The sequence below is a fragment of the Convolutriloba macropyga genome, chromosome 14 (assembly GCF_964194025.1).
Source record: "Convolutriloba macropyga chromosome 14, txConMacr16.3, whole genome shotgun sequence".
NCBI classification, from domain to species: domain Eukaryota; kingdom Metazoa; phylum Xenacoelomorpha; order Acoela; family Convolutidae; genus Convolutriloba; species Convolutriloba macropyga.
The window spans coordinates 46,226,547-46,246,626 of record NC_134481.1 but is presented as its reverse complement, the minus strand read 5'-3'; the positions used below and the strand labels follow the sequence as shown (position 1 = coordinate 46,246,626).

The 20,080-nt window shown below is 37.1% G+C and overlaps 2 protein-coding genes across 2 annotated transcripts; both read right to left on the bottom strand.

Moving 5' to 3' along the window:
* Nucleotides 1–2,432: 2,432 nt before the first annotated feature.
* On the bottom strand, nucleotides 2,433–13,156 carry LOC142353282 (protein hobbit-like). Its single transcript, XM_075405514.1, has 3 exons — nucleotides 9,027–13,156; nucleotides 3,426–6,268; nucleotides 2,433–2,777 (listed from the first exon to the last, which is right to left on the bottom strand). Exons 1-3 carry the CDS (start codon nucleotides 12,944–12,946, stop codon nucleotides 2,641–2,643), a joined length of 6,900 nt encoding a protein of 2,299 aa, XP_075261629.1. The 5' UTR covers nucleotides 12,947–13,156; the 3' UTR covers nucleotides 2,433–2,640.
* A 2,553-nt stretch (nucleotides 13,157–15,709) lies between these two features.
* On the bottom strand, nucleotides 15,710–19,786 carry LOC142353570 (glutaredoxin-related protein 5, mitochondrial-like). The gene is made up of 2 exons (XM_075405848.1): nucleotides 19,494–19,786; nucleotides 15,710–15,978 (listed from the first exon to the last, which is right to left on the bottom strand). Exons 1-2 carry the CDS (start codon nucleotides 19,770–19,772, stop codon nucleotides 15,799–15,801), a joined length of 459 nt encoding a protein of 152 aa, XP_075261963.1. The 5' UTR covers nucleotides 19,773–19,786; the 3' UTR covers nucleotides 15,710–15,798.
* Between the last annotated feature and the right edge of the window lie 294 nt (nucleotides 19,787–20,080).

The following is a 20,080-nucleotide window of genomic DNA, read 5'->3' as shown; positions in this document are numbered from 1 at the left end:
GCGGATTGGAGTTTCATGTATCAACGAAACAATGCAAACTCAACTTTTAAAAAATTTTCAATTATGTTTGAAAATATTCTGAATAGTATAGCTCCCATCAAAATAGGAGAGCCATCATCAAAATCAACGAAAAAAATGGTTATCCAGAAAAATTCTGAATCTAATCAACGAAAAGCACAGGCTTTTCAATATTTGGAAGATAACAGCAGACGTTGACACATATAACTCATACAAAAGAATAAGAAACCATACAAACAGACTACTTAGAAGAGCGAGCCACAATTATTCACAGAAATTGTTCGAAAGTCTTCCCGATTCAAAACAACAGTGGAAATTCATTAAAACAAAAATAAAACACGAGGATAAAAACGGCGAAATTTCTAGAATTCGGTTCAACCAAGATATCTTAAAAGACAAAAAAGAAATCGCTAACACAGTTAATATTTGTTTTTCTAAATTAGGTTTATACGAAGGCGAGACAGAAAAGATTGAGCTACCGGACTTTGCTTTTGACAAAACTGAGTTTTCCTTCAGACATATAACGAGAAAAGAACTGTTTACTGTAATTGATCAATTACCACAAAACAAAGCAGCGGGTCCTGGATTACTCACTACATGGCCTTCAAGTGTAGCAAAATGTCTATTGAAACACATCTACAGTTTGCAATAAACGAATGTATATCAAAAAACATTTTTCCTGACATACTTAAAAAAGCATATGTAACTCCAATTTACAAAAAAGGGGATCCACTGGAAGCAGGAAACTACAGACCAATTTCAGTTACACCGACTCTTGCGAAGATTTTTGAAAGACTTTTGCTCCAACAAATGCTAGAACATGTTGAAAAGTATGAAATAATCAATAAAAATCAGTTTGGGTTTCTGAAAAGAAAATCTTCGAATGACACAGTAATATCGTTGACAGAATCAGTGAATAGTTTGTTAGAAGAAAACGAAACCGTTGTTAGTATATTCTTGGATTTAGCCAAAGCTTTTAACTCAATATCTCACAAAATTTTTCGCGAAAAAATTACTAAATATGGATTTAGTACGGAATCAATTGCAATGCTAGAATCGTTTGTTGTCTAACAGAAAACAATGCGTAAAGAACGGCATAGAATATTCGAACTGGGTGACAATAAATCACGGAGTACCTCAAGGAACAGTTCTCGGACCTTTAATTTTTTTAATATATATCAACGACTTCCCTGAAAAAATGAAAAAAAGAGAGGACGTTTTACAGTTTGCAGATGACACATGCATTATTTGTCATTCCAAATCCGATGAAAATCTCTTATGCGAAATTAACAGTGTATTTGAAAGTACTGACAGTTATATGAGGCAAAATATGCTAACTTTAAACAGAGATAAAACAGAAATTGTGGTTTTTTCAAAAACTGGTGAATCAAAAATTGAACAATTTCATTATAATGGAATTTTCATAGAGCCAAAAACAAGTTGTCGTTATTTAGGTATAATGATTGATAACAATCTAAATTTTGACATTCAGCTGAACAAAACATTAACAAAAATGGCAAATGCTATTAGGTCAATTTAATTAGTAAGACATTTTCTACCACTAAAAGCAAGAATCGTTCTTTTTAAATCACTTGTTTTGTCCCATCTCAATTTCGGTGCAATTTTTTTTCAATCGTTGTCGGTTATGTCACTTCAAAGAGTTAATAAACAAATAAATTGGGGAATAAAGGTTTGCCACCTGCGCAAAAAGTTTGACAGTGCAAGAGATCTATTACTGAAAGACAAAATTTTACCAGCAGAGCTTTTCATTAAAAAAGTTTGTCTTCTTAAATTTTTTGACCTCCTCTCACAATATAAACAGAGTAGTCGAGAAACCAAAAACTCCTCTTTCAGGATTCTTGAAAAGTACGAATTGACCAAAAACTGCAGAACTGTCCAGTTTTTTCCAAAGAATAAGTGCCAATCCAAATGGAGTGACAGGTCACTGATCAGAAATTTTTCTAGGAAATGGAATAATTTGCCAATTGAAATCCGAAAAGAGAAAACTAAAAACAAATTTAAGGAAAAACTAAGCAGCGAAATGGTCAAACTGCATGAACGTGTTCCAATAGATAGACAAGTAAGAGGCTTTAGGAAATTTTTCTGAAGTATAAAGACCAAACTATTCATATATTTACGAGGCGATTTTGAAAAAGTAAATATTTAACCAAACGTTCTTGTTGTGGTTATAACTCTAAATTTACATTTTTGAAGATTAAAAAAAACAAGGTTAAAAAATTTGCCAAAAAATTTTCGGCACTTTTATAATAGGGACAGCAATACATTCATCAGCATAGTTGTATGTTATTGTCAGCTAAATTAAATTGCATAAGACGGGCCCAAAGAATTGTTTAAAACTTAGTAAATGCGCAATTAACAAGGCAGTGGAACTTTCAATGAAGAAAACCCTCAAATCATTCGATAAATTTATTGACATTTTAAAGTTAAAATGTAGAATCAATCAGCTCATTATCAAAACAGAGAAACAATGAAAATCAACAATTAATAGCAATCTGAGAACAAGCACCATTATAGACTACAAATATATCATTTCTTGCAAAGATTATTTATCAATTAATTAGATTAATCAGACATGGCGAAATGTAATGAACTATTGAACTATTATTTAGATTTGCTAAGATGGTGTTCGTTGAGCTTTCGCAATTTCTCTTTGTCTATCATGAGGGCTGCTTGGTCTTCATCTGTGAGCATTTTGCTGTTTCTGTATGCGCCCAATCTCAGTTTCTCTTGCATCCAACCTAAATATCAATTTATTCTTGTTTATTTTAATTCTTGTTTAATTTCAATTAAAGTTTTTTATTTTAACTCCACATCAAATTCTGAGTGAAATCATTGGAAGCCGAAAAATGTGAGGTAAGATAAGTACAATGTTGCTTGAAAAACACTCTTGTAAGTTTTAAAAAAACAGACCCTGCACTGCCAGATTCTAGACCCAGCATTTTCCTGTATATAGTCCCAGATTTTAAAACTTGTAAGGCTCGTGTCTCAAGAAAGGTTGAGTGACTCGAAAAATCATTTCAAGATTCTGGTCTATATCTCGAACCGTTCCGTGGATCTCGATAAACGCCAGAAACTCAGTGATTTCAAGCAGAGTCACGTAACCTATAAAAACAAATGAATGACCGCAAATCTCGACTTAATTATAGGTTACGTGACTCTGCTTGAAATCACTCAGTCGAGATTTGCGGTCATTCATTTGTTTTTTTTTCACCAGCAATTCAGCGCTTTTCTGCCGGTAAATGCTTAACTGTCAGCTTTTTTCAAAAAAAAAATTAACATTGCACTACTACAGTAAATTTTTTTACAGATACTATCCATTACGTCAACAGCCTACTAATGAAGAGTGTGACGTAGTATTAAAAAAAATGGCGTACAAATACACATACCTTTCACGATTGTTTTCGTGACTTCACTTCTGACATGATTTAACAAATCGCGCCATGTCATAGTCATGTTGTGAATCTCTACTCTCGGAAGAACAATATGCATGTTGTGAATATCTTCAATGTTCTTCTTCTTATCCCCTCTATAAGTCACGTACAATGGCACCTCTCTTATCCTGATCATCACAAACATGCAATTCCTTGCCGCACGTTCGAACGCCAAATCAATGGAATCGGTTCCCGCGTGGCTACTGTAAAGCTTTTCAAAGTCGCGATCTTTCGATTCTTTCTTAACTTTCTTTTTCTTATTTTTGGTGGCCAAAGCAGAGCTTAGAGAATAGGAACTGCTTCCCGATTTGTTCAGAATCAACTTGCTGCTAGATTTATCATGAGGCAATGCTGTAGTTAAAAGTCTCATTTGATGTAATTCCTCCTCTTCCTGTTTTCGTTTTGACTCAACTGGGAACAAAAACTGCTTCATTGTTTTCCAAAACGCTTCTGTTAAATGAATATTCAAAGTCGCAATTTTAATGTCCAGAAGCTCTCGTATTTGAATTCCGCCAACTGCTGGCTTTTCTCGCATCTGAACAACCAAAATCATACCTCGATCATTGTCTGGACTAAGTTCGTCATTGTCATTTTGACTGGATAAGTCAGAACTGCTAGACGCATTTCTCGCATTCTTCTCGTGGGTTTGCAAGATGTCCACAAAATGGTCATTGTTGATCAGGTTCTTAACCTCAACATCTTCAAGTGAAACTCTGTGATCTAAACTGTCATCATTCCTTGATATTTTTGTGTACTTGAAATTTGTTAAGCAAACATCGGCAAATCCGATTTGCCCATCAACTTCGGTTAGACTCCATTTGGCTTTTGCAAAAATGATTTCCTTTTTGTTCGACGCAACGGGAACCTCGTCGTTTCCCGGCAAGTGGATCTTACTCTTTAACTGCAGTTCTTTGTAACAGGTGAGCGCTAACTGCAATCTCTGGGCAGCTGCTTCGAGCTCGTCTTTTTGGTTTTGAACCCCTTGCTCTTGCACCAGGACAAAACTTTTACCGTAAGTAATTTCGTCTTCTAATCTCCTCAAGGTTTCCGGGTCTGTTTCTGGATCTTGCTTGGCTAGCGACAACTGAAGTGACTTAACTTTGTTTTCAGTAGCAACTTTCTCTCGTTTAAGTTGTTTCAACAAAAAGTTACCGTCTCGTAACTGCTTTTGCATATTGATAATGGCCAGTTTCAGTTCCGCGAATTCTCGAACCTGCATTGAAAGTCGAAGAATTTTCAAATTCTCGTTTGAAATCTTGCGCGATTTTTCCTGATACAAAATCAGATTGTTCACAATGTCGAGCACTAAACTGTACTGAAATGAGTTTGTGCTTATACACAAGTCATTATGGTGAAGTCTAAACAGAGAAACGGGCGCTTTCTTGCAAACTTGTTTCTTAGATGGCACGTTATAAATCGGCATGTTATCCGATTCCGAAAGCGCTTTCACATTGGCAATAGATACGTTGCAACAGCACCTGCTTATAATTCTCTGAAGTCTGTATGAACCACAAGACGATACCAACGCCCCAATTGCTTCGGTCAGAACCTCCTCCTGAAATGATTGCTCCTCCATAGACTTCGAGAGGTTCTGGGATTCAATATTGACGATGTTAAGAGGAAGCCACGAAACTGTTTCATCATTTTCTTCACACGCTACTAAGTCATTATAGCTCAGCGTTGAGAAATATTGCATGTCGTTTAAAGATACAACCAAAGAATTTTTACTGTACAATTTATCCTCGTACCATTGAGGTTCGTGTTGATACTTATCAATTTGCGCATCTGATGCAGTGACAATAATCAACCCGGGGGTATCAAAACCTAGCATTTTCAACTGCATGTCGGAAACTGCCACTTTCAATTCATGTTGATTGACATCAAGCAGAGATATTTCATCATCCTCGTCATCTTCAGGAATGTATTTCTCTTCGTTGAACCCAAAGAACCTCTTGCTGTCAATGTCCTTGACCAGGATCTCATACAAGGGATCCGCAAACGGGTTATGCTTCGCCGGAGTTTGAGAACTACTAACATCCGAATCGTCAAGCTCTTCCAAACTATTGCCAACTGATGGACGTTTGTGCGTCATTGACGGTTGCAACACACTCTTGCGACGCTCAATCTTCGACTTCGGATCTTCGTTGCTGACGACGATAATCGGCTTCAAGGCGTCCGAAGACAAATTCTGACGCAAGCTTTTGTTAAAAGAGTACTGATCGTATAAACGCATGATTATCGCTCGGTTCCGACGACTCCACGTCGCGTGAACTCCCGCGGCCGAAAGCGAATGCATCGGTGTTAAGTACACAACTTCATCCGAGCCCGAAGCACTCGCTCGAACCGTGTTCGGGGCGATTTCAGTTTTCTGGTACGACAGGGTTTGAATCGACAAAAAGTGAAGTTTCATCGGGGGATCCGTATGACGTTTTTCTTTGATGTATGCGTCCATTAAAGAACATTGGTCCTCGGTTTCAGAATTGTCCGATATCACAAATATGTACAAATTACTCAGGTCGAATATCAGAGAACGAGTAACCCAACGTGTCGCTGGTCGACGAATCAGACGATCATCATGGGGTTCCAAATACAAACTTTGCTCAGTTCTCAAACGCGAGTCACTTGAGAAATACATTGTGATTCCCAGATTGCGTTTCTCGCTCACTCGATAGTTGTAAGTGATGGCGGGTGTGTCAAATTTAGTGATGAAGTTTCTGAAGTGTCGCATTAGTGATGCTTTCTTCCTAGTTCGTACGTTGTTGTAGAATCTGCCTCTGCGAATAGGCCTCGAAGTAGTACTAAACAACAGAAGAAAAATTTATGCCACGTTCAATATAGAACTAATGCACAGAAAGTGAAAAAAAGCAAAGCTTCGCGTTACCAAAAAGTGTTTCCACAAATTTGTAAATATATAATAAAGAAAAATGCCTACAGTTAATCAAAATGTCGCCCGGACACTGTTCGTAAACAGAACGTTAAAGAAAAAACAAATTTGACGTGAGAAACAGAATTATCTCTCAAGAAAAAATGAATCGTCGTCAACATATATGTTGAAGCAACCAAAACAAAAAATTAGGCACGCCAAATTAATTAGGCAAAAAGATTGCCCCTTTTCTAAATTCTTTAATTAAAAGCTGATTAGGGTCATATAACTGATCTGCACGGTTGAAAACTATTGACACCTACACAATTCAAAAGTTTTGTTGAGTGAGGTAAGCAACGTATGATTAAATTTATTAACTAAAAGCAACTCTCGCTAAAGCGAGTGAGAAATGACATCAAGCCCGCCCAATCCTTAGTTACAGGAATAAGTCATTCAAAAACGTTTTCTGCTTGGCTGTTTGAAGGTGAAACCGAAACAAAGTCATGCCGCAAAATCACAAACATAGCATGACAAGCCCTGAACTACAATTAAAAACTTTTCATTGACCAAGCGAAAAATTAGACCTAGACATGACTAAGAATGGATTTGGAAATCTATTAGAAAAAATCCGAACGAAAATTCAAAACATAGCCGTCAAATGCCGGAAAATAACCGCGTTGACCGGTTTGACATACATCAGGATGACAAAAAAATCAGGATGACAACAGAAAAAAAAGATTGAAATTGACATAATAATTCAGTTGTCAAAAAGTGTTCTAATTTGGCGTGCAGTTTCAGCTATATTCTGAAATTATACTTAATTCACCTTCTAAGATCAATTAAGCGTTAAAAAATACCAGCTAGAAACCACTATAACGAATCTGGATGCTCTAATTCAGGAGTCAAATGTGAAAATAGTGCTATATGTAAAAGGAAAAAAGTGATCAAAAAAGTAATGCGAATTGAAAAAAAGAGCGCCTAAATAATAGTCGATAGTCGTTGAAAGGCTGATGGCGGCTAGTAAAAATACTTAACAAAACAGAGGTCAAAATCACCTCCGTGAACCTATGTGAATTCGCTTTTTCGCTCCTTTTCCTGCTTCGGTGTGACCAAAAATACTACTCAAATGAATTCAAAAACATAGCCGGCAGATTGCCGGAATAGCTGCGAAATAGACTTGCGTGCCGTAAAAAACAGATGGAAAAAGATACAGAAGTGAGTTGATAATAGTTATCGCCGCCGCCTATAAAACTTACAAGTTTATTTCAAATGAGGTTGTTTTTGGGTGCAAAAAAAGTTTCCCTGTCGCGTCTCGAACCGGTGATCTCCGGATTAACAGCCAGTCGCCTTAACCACTCGGCTGTCGGACCATACAATCTGTTTTCTTACAATCAACTTTGTTTTAGGAACAGATTCTGTTTCTGAATAACCGCAATTTAGGTCATGCAGAAAGCGTGAAATCAAGCGCGAAAAAGCCATTTAAGCAGTGACGAGACAGAATGTTCTAGAACAAATGTAAAACGAAAATAAAGCGTCAGACGACGAAACAAAAAAAAACCAAGAGCACCGCAATATAGCTACCGTCAGCTTACAGCTTCGCAGCTATAAAAAAAAATGTGTGAACAGAAATTACATATTTATAAGACAGCGCCACAATTGTAAAAACAACAAGATCACTGCATTATATCTACGAACAGATTACACCTTCGCAGCTATTAAAAACAACAGAAAACAACATTTGAAAAAAATTTAACATCTGACAAATTCCTCAAAACTTGTTGTTTCTCTTGACTCTAAAACGAACTTGAAAATTGCGCCATTCATTTGGTCTGAAGTTTGACTCAAGTACAACATCACAGATCATTAATATTGTTTGCTTGAATTCAAAAAAAAAACAAATAAGATTTGCCAGATTATCTTTCATAACTTCAATTTTCTGATAATAAACATAAACCGACTAACGTCGGATGAATTGTTCTCGCACGACTGGTGAGCCAAACACAAGAAAGGGGGCATAGGCTAGAAATTTATTTGGTGAAAAACTTCTGAAAGGGGAGGGGTTAGAACCCACGTCCTCTCGGAGTTGGTGAAATTATCTACTACGATACAGTACTATGTACTGTCACCGCTTACAATCGGTTTTATTTTAGCAACAGACATAATTTCAGAATACGCAAAAATTGGATCACTAAAAAAACCATCAAAAAGTGTCTTCAAATGACGCCAACATGGCACCTATTATAAACCACTAACAAGATTAACATCGATATAATCAAATTATTTTTGGCACTGTTTTCAATTGACTTTTGGTAGTAAACTGCTGCCAACTGAATGAATTCAGGAGCTTTAGGTTAATTTCAGAGCACAATTTTATTACCCAATACGCAAAATTTTGCATTCAAAAAGACAGGCGACTATAATTTTTCTGTACTACTCTACACTTAACAACAGTTTTTGCAGACCCAGACGGGAGCAAGTTTGTAAAACAAATGCCGAGTTATTCTAATACGATAATTCATGTTTCAAATACACAATAAAACTATCGATGAAAAGACAATCCACCAATACTCCTAATCAAGTTGTACAAAGGAAATAGCCGTTTGAAAGCAAGTATCAAAAAGTAAGAAATCATAAGCAGGATCCACGTAATTGCGACACATTTTTTCAATTCAGACGAAGTTCAAAGAACTTACCCAAGTAGCTTTGAGAATTGATGAAACCAATTGAATGTCGAACTGGACATGTCAACTTTTGCTGTGCCCAATGGCAAATCGCTGGTCAGCAAAGTTTCATCACTGATGGCAGTGTTCATATCACTCTGTATGGACGGACGTATAGAAATTGAGAAGGTCACGTCGAAACTCTGCGATCTGAATCTGGAATAGGTGTCGTAGTCCTCTAAGTAGATGTTCTGAGGTCGGAACGCTACAGCGTGGTGAGCGGTAGGGTTACCCAAACAGTTATACACAAAATTCCATGACATGCGTGTTCTGGGAGCATCAATGAACGTGAGAGGTGATTTACTTGCCGTCTGTATGACAACCTTCAAATCACCGGAAAGGCTCAAATTGTTAGGAATCCAATCAAAGTGTACGTTCTTCCACAACAATCTCAGTTTCTCAGACTGTTTATAGGGATCCAAGGTGCATAACCAAGTGATTTCAAGTTCCTTATAATAACAAAGTAGTTTTCCTTGGCACTTTAATCTAGCTTTATCCCAAAATGGAAGCGGGGGGCTAGGATCCGCGGAAGGCTTGTTGATCAACGCCATGCCATGGCTGACCTCGTTCCAGCCTGGGTCACGGTTCTGACCCCAATTGAACGTTACTTGGTCACACGTCATTGAAAGATTCTGGAACCATTTCTGACTTCCCGGGTTCCTTTTTAACCTGGCAGGTTCGAAATGAGGACCCAATGAATAGTCAACGTACGAAAAAGTGTTTTCGGCTCTCGGAATGGCGACCAAAAATTTTCCAGCGATGTTGCCATTTGAAATGGCGTACATCGGGTCTGGATAATCTCTCACATTAATTGACAAAGTTTCAGCAGTCACTGAAATAATTCTACAAGCTTGAGCGCTAAACTGAATTTCCTCAGGCACTGTAGTCGTTCCATCAAGCTCGTTCATTTGTCGAATTATGTTTTCACGCCCTGTCATTTCTTCATCAGCCAGACACAGTATCTGCCAGTTAGAAAGGGTTAAGCAGACTAAGTTTCCATCGCTTTGGAAGTAGTCACGTGACTTTTTCCACCTTTCAATGTATAGACGACTGTTCATTTGAAGCAACTGCATCAGCATTCGTTCATATGATTCCTCGTTACACATTTCGGGAGGACTGTTGAGGCAAACCTGTTGCCATTTCTCTTCAAAAATCATAAACCGATCAGTTTGTTCAACCTTTTCGTCCAAAAGAAGCCGATAATTTTCACTCAATCGCTGTTCGAACAGATTATCATCGATTGACATTGTAAAGGTAGTTATTGTAAAGTTGAAATCTGGCCAAACGAACGTCGACTTTTTCTTGACAGGAGAATTCGTATTTGACGCGATTGAGGCACTGCTAACTGGGGAGTCTGTATTTGAAGCAGGATTGCTACTTGATGACGGGTAATGTAAAGCTTTGAGCCATTTTCTGGCCAATGTGAATTGTGAGAAATTCCTATGGAATACGTATCCATCAGGGAATTTGATATTACATGAATCAACTTCCATTGTCAGCATATGATTTTTCGATGATAGACTAAATTTCTCACGATCTGCATTGGTAGTTGCAGAAATAGAAGAATATTGAAGGAAAAATCCCTTAAACACAAAGATAGGTTCAACGCTAGGTTTCTTTCCAGTGCCATCATCGTCCAGTTCTCCGTTGATGGTTCTCGATAGCGGACTGACAACTTTCTTCATGTTACGATCACAAAAAACATTGAACGTTGAGCATTTCATGCCAAAAGCTGACGGCGACACCGAAACCTCAAGCAGCGCAAGTTCGAACGTGTTCGAAAACGGTTCTTCGCCAGTTGCAACTTCACCAGGGTCCAGAGTTCTGGCGTGGATCGAGAATGTCTTACACGTGAACGAAACCAAAGGTAAGTTTCTCATTTTTGAGTCAACTTTCCAGGACACCAATTGATCCTTAGATTCAATACTTTTCCTGGATTTAAGGCGACTTGATTTTTCTGGCGACTTCTTCAGAGAGTTCTTTAAAGCTGAGTAACACTTGACCATCATAAACACAGTCATATGCGAACTCGGATCCCAATCCGAAGAAAAACTTTTCAGCTTTGCGTCAATTGATTTCCATGGCGACGCCAATTCGTTCAGCGAGAATTGCGACGCATCAACTAAATTCACAATTCTGTCATCGTGATGCACGGACACGCAAAAATTCGCAAACTTAAACTCAGCGTAATCCACAAACTCGCGCGAGACTTCAGAAACGGACAAAGAAATTTTGTGAATCTTCTTTCCTGCCGGGTCAGGATCTGACAAAAACAGGGATTTGATCACCTTGATTGAGGTAAATTCATTAATCAAACTCAGCTTGTGAGAACTGCCTTTATCCAGGGAGTCACGGAGACTTTTTTCGTTGCTAGGTGATGGAGATCCCACAGGGGTACTTCGAATATTTGAAGCCTTTCGAGGCATAATTCGCTTCAAGCTTTGCATGAACGCATCGATGACAAAAGGAGCTGTACAGATCTTGATAACATCACCGTACAAGCAATAACGGAAGACAAAATTGGATCCATTCAACATAAACTTGAATTCCTTCAAGCAAAAATGAGGCGAGTTTTCTGAGGCACCATAGGTAGTCACGTTAAAGTCATTGATAAAGGCTTCAAAACTCAGTTTAACGTCCAGATCTAAATCTAGGAATTCCTGCTTGCTGTATTTTGTAGTTGGCTCCATTCTGGTATAACTCTCTTCCGAAATTGCGACCTGGGTTGAAACTTCGACCGAGTGCGAACATTCCAAAGATATCGGAATCGAGTCAACCATCGGAAACGAATCCTCGTCAGGGCGAACGTGCAATTGAGAATCGAGTTCAGCGAAACCCAACCTTGCCGAAATTGACCTCGCTGTTATATCAGAGATTAAGTTGAAGTTCTGGATCAGCAATGTACTCACACTCTTTTCCGTAAAATGGCACTCGAATTGAGGAATCGAACATTTGCAATGGATTGTTTGTTTGTCAAGTATGGTAATGGTGGCCTGCATGTACGTAAAAGTACACAAAGAACTTTCAATATCAGGCAAAATATCTTCCAATTTAAAGCAGTGAGTGTTTATTGTAATAACGGGCGGAAGTTTCGAAGCTTTACTCAACTGCCTCAGAAAGTTATGATGAAAATAGGCGACCAGCAATTCTGGCGAGAACTTGAATTTCGGTTTCAAACTACCTTTGACGTTATACAATGCAGCTTCATTTTTAATGTTGAGAATATTTTTTAAACTAATAACTGGCTCTTTGATATCGCCATCGACGGTCCACAGTTTATAACGTGTCGTGAACGAATAACTCTCTTTTTCAAAGATAAATTGAAACGAAACCTCAAAACACGTGAAGATATTTCTCTGCTCCGATTGTTCGACCATAAACTTCGATATTCTAATGGCTCTGAAAAGAGCTACAATCTGAATTCGGCTCGGACTTTTTTCCTCCCGTTCACCCTTTAGCACTAAATGCTGCAAGTTTATGTTCAAGGAACGAGATGTAACAACAAGTTTAACATCTGCAACTTCAAATCTTACGAATTTGAATACATAGTACAGCGGCGAAGGTAAGTAGAAATTGCGCAGTTCCGTCGGATCATGACTTGATTGTTTCTTTTTCGAAGCATTGGTTTGAGTAATTAACGGATGATAAATAATATCAAGACCTTCTATCGTAACAACAACATGGCGATCTCTGTAGTTGAAATAGACAACTTTGGCATCGAAATGGACACTTTTTAATTTGACCTGGACGTTATGGATCCCTCTCAGGTTTATCCCGCTGACTGTAACTTTTCCACGTGCCAGGAAGTAAATTCCCCAGATACAAATTTTCTCAAAGAACCAGAGCAAAAGGAAAAATACAAGGCAAAGGAAGCACACATCTAACCAGTCCATAATTTCAGTTCCAAAATAAGTAATTTCTAGTGACGATATTGGCTAATAATGAAAACAGAAAATACAAACAAACTAATAATGTACAAAAGAAATTTAGGTCATAATGGTTGCTCAAGCGTAACTGCAATTGTAAATTTCAAGGCCTGCTATTTTCAATGACACTTGACAAGCAGAACATTCTAACTGATATAAAAATACACATGTCATTTTCTACCTGAAAACATTTAACCGTAAATAATACATTTGGCACTAGTAAGCTCTCGTCCAAATTTTTAAACATACCCACCAGATTGCGGAAAATAGCCGCCGTTGATTCCCATAACTATTGGGATTGAAAGAAAAAAAATATCAACAAAAATTGATTTTTGTATAAAACATTTTTAAGTGCGATTTATTTTGATGTCATTTCGTAATTGAACATACTCCTGTCTCTCAGTGAGAGGCTACAGGGTCTAGTATCAATACCAATAAGCATTATAGATAGTAACTGAAACTTCATGAGAACAAAGTTCAAGTACCGGGCATCTAAAAATGGGCTTTATGGGTTTATCCCGTTTCTATTTCGACTTTGATTTTTTTGTACTGACTCTCTTCATTTTGAATTGCATTGCTGAGCAGCTGCTGTTTAAAAGGACTTTGAGCAGAATGACAGAAGAGTGAAACTAGCCTAGAGAAGTCAAAAAGATTTCACGCAAAATGTCGAAAAAGCGGCAAAATGGGTAAAGCGAAAAAAAATTCGACGAAGTAAAAAATATATGAGCGCTATAATAGCCGGCTGAGAAGATAAGGGCGGCTATTAAACATAACTGACTAACGTCGGGCGAATTGCTCTCAAACGACCAGCGAGTGGTTGGCTTCGTCAGTAGCTAGCCACGGTTTAGTAAGGCTAGCTTTAGCTTGATTCGAGTTTTAGTTTTCTATCCTTGTTAGTAAATAAATCAAATAACGGATATCTTAAAAAAGGGAGATAAAAACATCTTCAAAACCATTTCATTGTCTCAAAAAACTATCCAGAATCCCTATTTCAAGCTTTAAATAGTTTCACTGGCTCATAAACATCCATAAACTGGGATCATGATAATTTTCCAAAAATTAGAAGAAAATTAAACTTTATCGAAAAATTGCAGAAGCTTGAATCATTAAAAAAATGACAAACATTCTATTAACTTCATAAACTATGAAACTACGATCGTCAAGCCTTGTAGGAGGTCCCTAGGACCCTGGTGCGGAAAAAATGATAAAAAATTCAAAAAGATTCAAAAACTTGAAATTGCACATATTATTTTAAAAATCGCCAATATTAAAGTCTTGAAAAACTATTCGTCATATCTAAAAGCTATGCGGTAACTTATCATCAAACTAGAGGACGTTAAGTGGCTCTTGAGATTGAAGAAACCTAAAAATTGACCAAAAAATTCAAAATACTTTAAAAAAATCACAAATTGCATAAAAAACTGCTAAAATTTGGGATAATAAAAGTTGAAAACTAAACCATGGCCGAAAAACATTTTCAAACACTAACGGAGATTTTTTGTTAGGCTGAAAAACCTGAATAATGACAAAAAATTTCAAAATCGAAAAAAAATTGCAGGTTTTCTTTAAAAAAAGGCTAAAATTCGTGGTGTTGAAATCATGAGAAACATTCCATTTCATTTAGAAAGAATGCAGTAACCTAATGTCAAACCATAGAGAAGGTTCCCCGGCTCTTGAGGCGACAAAAAACTAAAAACCGACAAAAATTTCTGAAAAACTTAAAAATGAAAATTTTAACGAAAAAATTGCTAAAATTTAAGATAATAAAAAGTTTTAAAACTATTTCATTGCAAATAATTTTTTCTCAACAACTTTTTATCAAACCCCTAAGGACGTTTTCTGGACCCTGCGTCTGGAAAGACGTGAAAAATGAAAAATAAGTCAAAAAAGGAAAAAAATTTGAACGTTTTGTCAAAAATTTGTGGTAATAAAAAGTTTAAAACTATTCGATGGCATATAAAAATATTTCAGTTACTTATTATTAAACCCTTAAAAAGCTTTTCTGGTCCCTCGGTCTGTAAAAACTTGAATAACCGAAACTAAAAGTCGAAAAAATTGAAAAAATTTGCACGTAAAAATGCTAAAGTTCGTGATGTTAAATTGTTGAAACCATTCCACTCTCACTAGAAACTTTGCAGTAACCTATTATAAAACCCTATAGGAGGCTCCTTGACGCCTCGGACTGAAATAGCTCAAACAAATGACAAAAAATTTCAAAAAGCTAGAAAAAAATTGTTAAAATTAGTATCAAATTGCGCGTTTTTAGCGATCGGTTGTCGGAACGTAGCCACGGTGAGGTGGGGAGGGGGAGGGGGGGGGGGGGGGGGGGGGTTGCACTTAGGGGGCTGATTGAGAGGGAGGGTGGAGGTGGGCAAGGGAGAGGGAGGGTGGAGTGGGGGCAACAGCGGGGTGGGGGGTGGGGGCAATAGCTGCGGGGGTTCATCAGTGGGGGTGTCTTCATCCTCTCTTCCGCCTTTCACACCATAAGTATAAGTCTCCAAAACTGTTTTAGCTGAAACAGAGCTTAAAGGCTCTAAGAGCACTTAATTCCCGCTGGGCGCTACCTGTTTATCCCGTTTTTGAGAACGAAAAGTCAAAAGCATCAGACGAAAAATCGGTCAAGCAAAAAATCGCATAAAAAAGACCGACAGGACTAATATAATTGCTACAAACTTCGTTTGATAGCAATTAAACATCAGCAATGACAAGTAAAGCTACTTTGAGCTAAAATACCAAAAAAACACATTTTGCTATGTCAAATTCAACTAAATTTAGTTTTAGTTAAAAACAGTTCATTTTAAATAAATATCAACTCGCGGCTACTTTTTGGCTTCATTTTCAGCCTGAGTTAAAAGCTTTGATTTGATTCCCAGCTTCTGTAATTCTTCAACGATTTCTCCCGATTGGTGCATTTGCAATAGCACATCACATCCACCAATGAACTCTCCTTTGAAGTAGATTTGAGGAATGGTCGGCCAATTAGAAAACACCTTAACGCCCTAAACACGATAACTATCATTCGTTGAAAAATTTAACAAAAACTTCGAGACGCTAAAAATGCACTATCAAGATATCACTCCGTACTTACTTACTTCTGATCGCGGTACGAAAAGCTCCTACGATAAAAACCAATAATATGACCATAATGAAAAAAGACAAGCCCAGTGCTTAATATATAGCCGTTTGAGTACACGGCATGGCTGTTAATATCGAATATTTAAACATTAATCTTAATCATAAAACTCATTTTCAGGTTAGATACTTCCTGATAGCCCGTCCTTTCTCAGACAAATCAGACCAATTAATATTTTTAGAGCGCAGAAATAAAAGGTAACACCCAAAAGAGACACCCAACTTTGTGAACGAAAATATAAGGGTTGAGCTTTAAATGATTTAAGCTGAGAACGTCTCATGCCTCCTAATGCTTCAGAATGTTTCGATACATTTTGAAAAACTCAAAGCTAGATATCTAGCAGACATAATCGATTGCAAAATGGCTAGCAACAAAACATAAACCGACTAATGTCGGAAGAATTGCTCTTGAACAACAGACGAGGCAATTGAATTCAGGGGCTGTAGCCTAGGTCAATTTCTCTTTAAGGGTGCAAAATCAGTTGACCACGCCGGAATTAGAACCATGGACTTCCCGCTCCCTCACAAGAAGCACTGCCCACTCGGCTATCAGTCCCTGCTTGTTGCTAAGCTGCAATCATTTTTTTTTAGCAACAAGCTAACTTCGGAGTGAGAACAATATAGATCACTCAAAAATGAAGAACGAAAGAGTGAAAAATTCACCTGAGAATTCAAAGAATGTTCTAGAAAAGCACTCAACCCTTTCATTTTTAACCGGAGACGATCGCATCTAAAAGCAAACGTTTGTTTTTTTCTTCAAATGGTTCTTGTTGCAATTCTGCAGATCAGTTGAATAGCAAAAACAAATTTTAATTAAACTTTCGACTTAACAAAGAACTACCAAGAAAAAATCTTCTGTGAAAATAAACTATCCCAAAAAATCTGCAAAAAATCGTTTACTTGGAGCAACATTTAATAACGTAAATTCGACTGTTAATAAAACTCAGGAAAGAGCATTTTTGAATAATGAAATCGAGAATTCGTTAATAATCAACCAAAATGACGAGCAAAAAAAGTGTGGGGACAGAAAGCAGGGTTCTCAAACATTCAATAATTTGAGTTAGCCCTTCAGGCTTTGCAGTTCTGCGTACTCAGCAGATCCGATGAACCGCTCACTTGCAGCCTGCTAAATATCTAAAAGAGCTGGTCAGACACTTTATGCCCTCTGGTTTGAAAACGCGAAGTTAACTAAATCGTTCAATCGAAATGGGACATATTATCCAAAATTTGGCGTATGGATTAACACCATCATTCCGCAATGCCAGGATCTTATTGTCAAAGACGGAGCTGAAAACGTGGCGAATTCTGGGGTTACAGTATTCAGTAAATTTTTAACCGTGTTCGGATTATTGATGGTAATGCTAGTTGGAATGTATTATAGCGAACGGTTTAGGACTTTCGTGTAATGGGCCTGGTCAGTTGTTCCCGATTGGGGGAGATTTTGGTCAGGTATATGGTTTCCAAGTTTTCTTGGTCACCATATATGGCTCGGATATGGTTGCCAAGATTTATTTACGGTGGTCAACGCGGGGAGCAAAAGAATGTTAAAAAAACAAACACATCTTTAGAAAATTCCAAAAAGAAAAGACAAGCGAGACTGAAAAAATGACTTTAGGTTTCCATCAAGATCTTATTCCTTCAGAGTTTTAATGTAAAATCTGAAATTTTTCTGATCGTGCAATGTGAAATATTTCACAATTACAAAAATAACCACTGGCTATCTTTATAGATTAAATTATCTCCGGGTAGCTTCATTTCTTCCGGTAACTTTGGACAATATTATATGGGTAGTAGCTTCATTGGGTAAGAGAAGGGAATCAAGCAAAGCTTTCCTAGCCCACATTTTCTGTGAAACGTACACTTAAAAACTAAAAAGGAGGCTCGTTAATGTGCTTTTGCACATGATGTTCCGACCCGCGCTGATCTACATCTTTAACATAACTGTCAGCCAAATGAAGAGATAATCAAAATTAAATCTTTGAGTAAAAAAATTGTTACACAAACTGCTGAACATAATGCCAAGCCTGATAACAGCGCTCGTGAAATCTCACACCATTAACAAGACTACGAAAAAAAGTAAACAACAAAATGAGCAAAAAGAAAAACATTTTTATGGCAAAAAATAACATCTAAGCTTAAAAGCACCTAGTAACAACGTCAAAATACAATCAGAGAAAACCTTAACTACACAAAATTACTTTTCCGTTACTAAAAAGCAGATCTGACTTTATTTTATTGAGACTAGGTAACAAGTTGAAAAAAGAAGCAATAATAAGGCTAAATTCAAAAATCAACCAATCTTAACATCCATTAGCTATCAACTCAAATTACTACATAGGTTCACTTACTGCTCTTTAGGAAGCCTATTGCACTCTTAACCAACGAGTCTATGTCATGGGAATACAAAATTTTATTAAAATCTTAAAAAGAAAATAAACATTTCAATAAAAATTACGAAAACTCAGAGTCATAGCCATAGAAAAATGGGCGATTCCTTAAAAACGAATTATTTGTTCGCTGAGCATCATTTGACTGTAAATGGGGTTTGCATAAACAGAACCTAGATTTCAAACTGACTAGTCTAGTGAAAAAAATATGAAATGGTTTTAAAATATCAGCAGTCAAATAGAAACCGATTTTTTTAAACAGTAAACTTCCCTATGAGACGAAAACTACCGTTTTTTATGGCTTTTCGTCTGTTAGAAACACAAGATTGTTTCATTTGTTGCATACAAAATAACTTTGAATTAATAACTTTATTTAAAAAATCTCAATTTGAAAGTGAACAAAAAAGTGAACAAAATCATGCCAAACATCACTTGTTCACACAAAACTTTAAACCTCGATAACTTCTCGAAAAACACGAAATTCAAAAAAATCTGTTTAATTCCAAATTCTACGCTGGACGAGCTTTTTAATGATACCACTCACATTTCTTTACGCTGAATATATCGGTCGGCCAAAATTGTCTGAACAAAAAAAAACTCATTTGAGTATATAGTTCCTCCCCCCACAAGTGGGGTCGGAACCAAAAATTCGGTCAAAACTGAACTGCAACTTTATGCTGCGGGGCTTTTTCCTTTGTTCAGGTAAAAAACTTCTTTATTGGGGGAAAACTGCTGCAGAGCCCTTTAGCGAGCTATTAACAGACGAACTTCAAATTCCAGAACTAAGTTAGTTTAACAATATCAGTTTTACACGTTCTCGTCTCATAACTTGCTAGTAATTAACAATGCAAATGGCGGAGTTGATCAACTCAATTGACTACACGGCTGGCTTCAAAATTTAGAAAAAATGAGTGTTTGGAGGGAAAAACACAAAACGCTAATAGCACCTTTCAGCTAAGAATGCAGATTATACTAAAAAAAAATAAACTGAATACTTCTCTAAGTTCGTTTTCTTCCAGAACGTTATGGGCATCGTAATCTTCAACTCCGTGCATTTTTAGAATCTGAACCACCGCATTACTGAAACCACACTGTGGTGCATTCGGAACTCCTTTCATAAATATGACAACGTCTTTGGCTGTAACCATGGCAGACAATCGTTTTTCCAGTCCTGAGGATAGCTTTTGAGTAGAACATAGTCTGGCAGACAGAAGAAATGGTGACTTTGAAATCGTATGCCGAGTCAAATTACGCAACAAGGACATTATTATCATCAAACAAGCATTTAAATCTGAAAAATGTTTATTACTGGTTTGAATTTCCAACTTTGAGCTGTCCTCATTGTTTATGAATAACATTAAGTCGTGCGAAAAAAAATGAAGATTGTGTACGTCCTTTTGCATTAGTGATGGGCATCCCATATGGCATATAGGGCTCCAATTATTTCATGAGTCAGTTTAAAGGGTGGTCTTCACCTAAACGTATCGCGAAACAAACATTGTCTCAAGGTTAATTAAGAATGGTACGCGAATTTATTCAAAGAACGCTCCTCAAATTTATTCGACGAAAGGAGCCCACTTTT

What these genes read in the sequence shown, in the direction of transcription:
- LOC142353282 (XM_075405514.1), bottom strand. Translation starts at nt 12,946, where the DNA reads ATGGACTGGTTAGATGTGTGCTTCCTTTGCCTTGTATTTTTCCTTTTG. An exon ending in CAATTCTCAAAGCTACTTGG is followed by an intron (nt 6,269 to 9,026) that starts GTAAGTTCTTTG and finishes TCTGTTGTTTAG; the next exon opens with TACTACTTCGAGGCCTATTC. An exon ending in CACGAAAACAATCGTGAAAG is followed by an intron (nt 2,778 to 3,425) that starts GTATGTGTATTT and finishes ATTGATATTTAG; the next exon opens with GTTGGATGCAAGAGAAACTG.
- LOC142353570 (XM_075405848.1), bottom strand. Translation starts at nt 19,772, where the DNA reads ATGATAATAATGTCCTTGTTGCGTAATTTGACTCGGCATACGATTTCA. An exon ending in AAGAAAACGAACTTAGAGAA is followed by an intron (nt 15,979 to 19,493) that starts GTATTCAGTTTA and finishes TATCGTGTTTAG; the next exon opens with GGCGTTAAGGTGTTTTCTAA.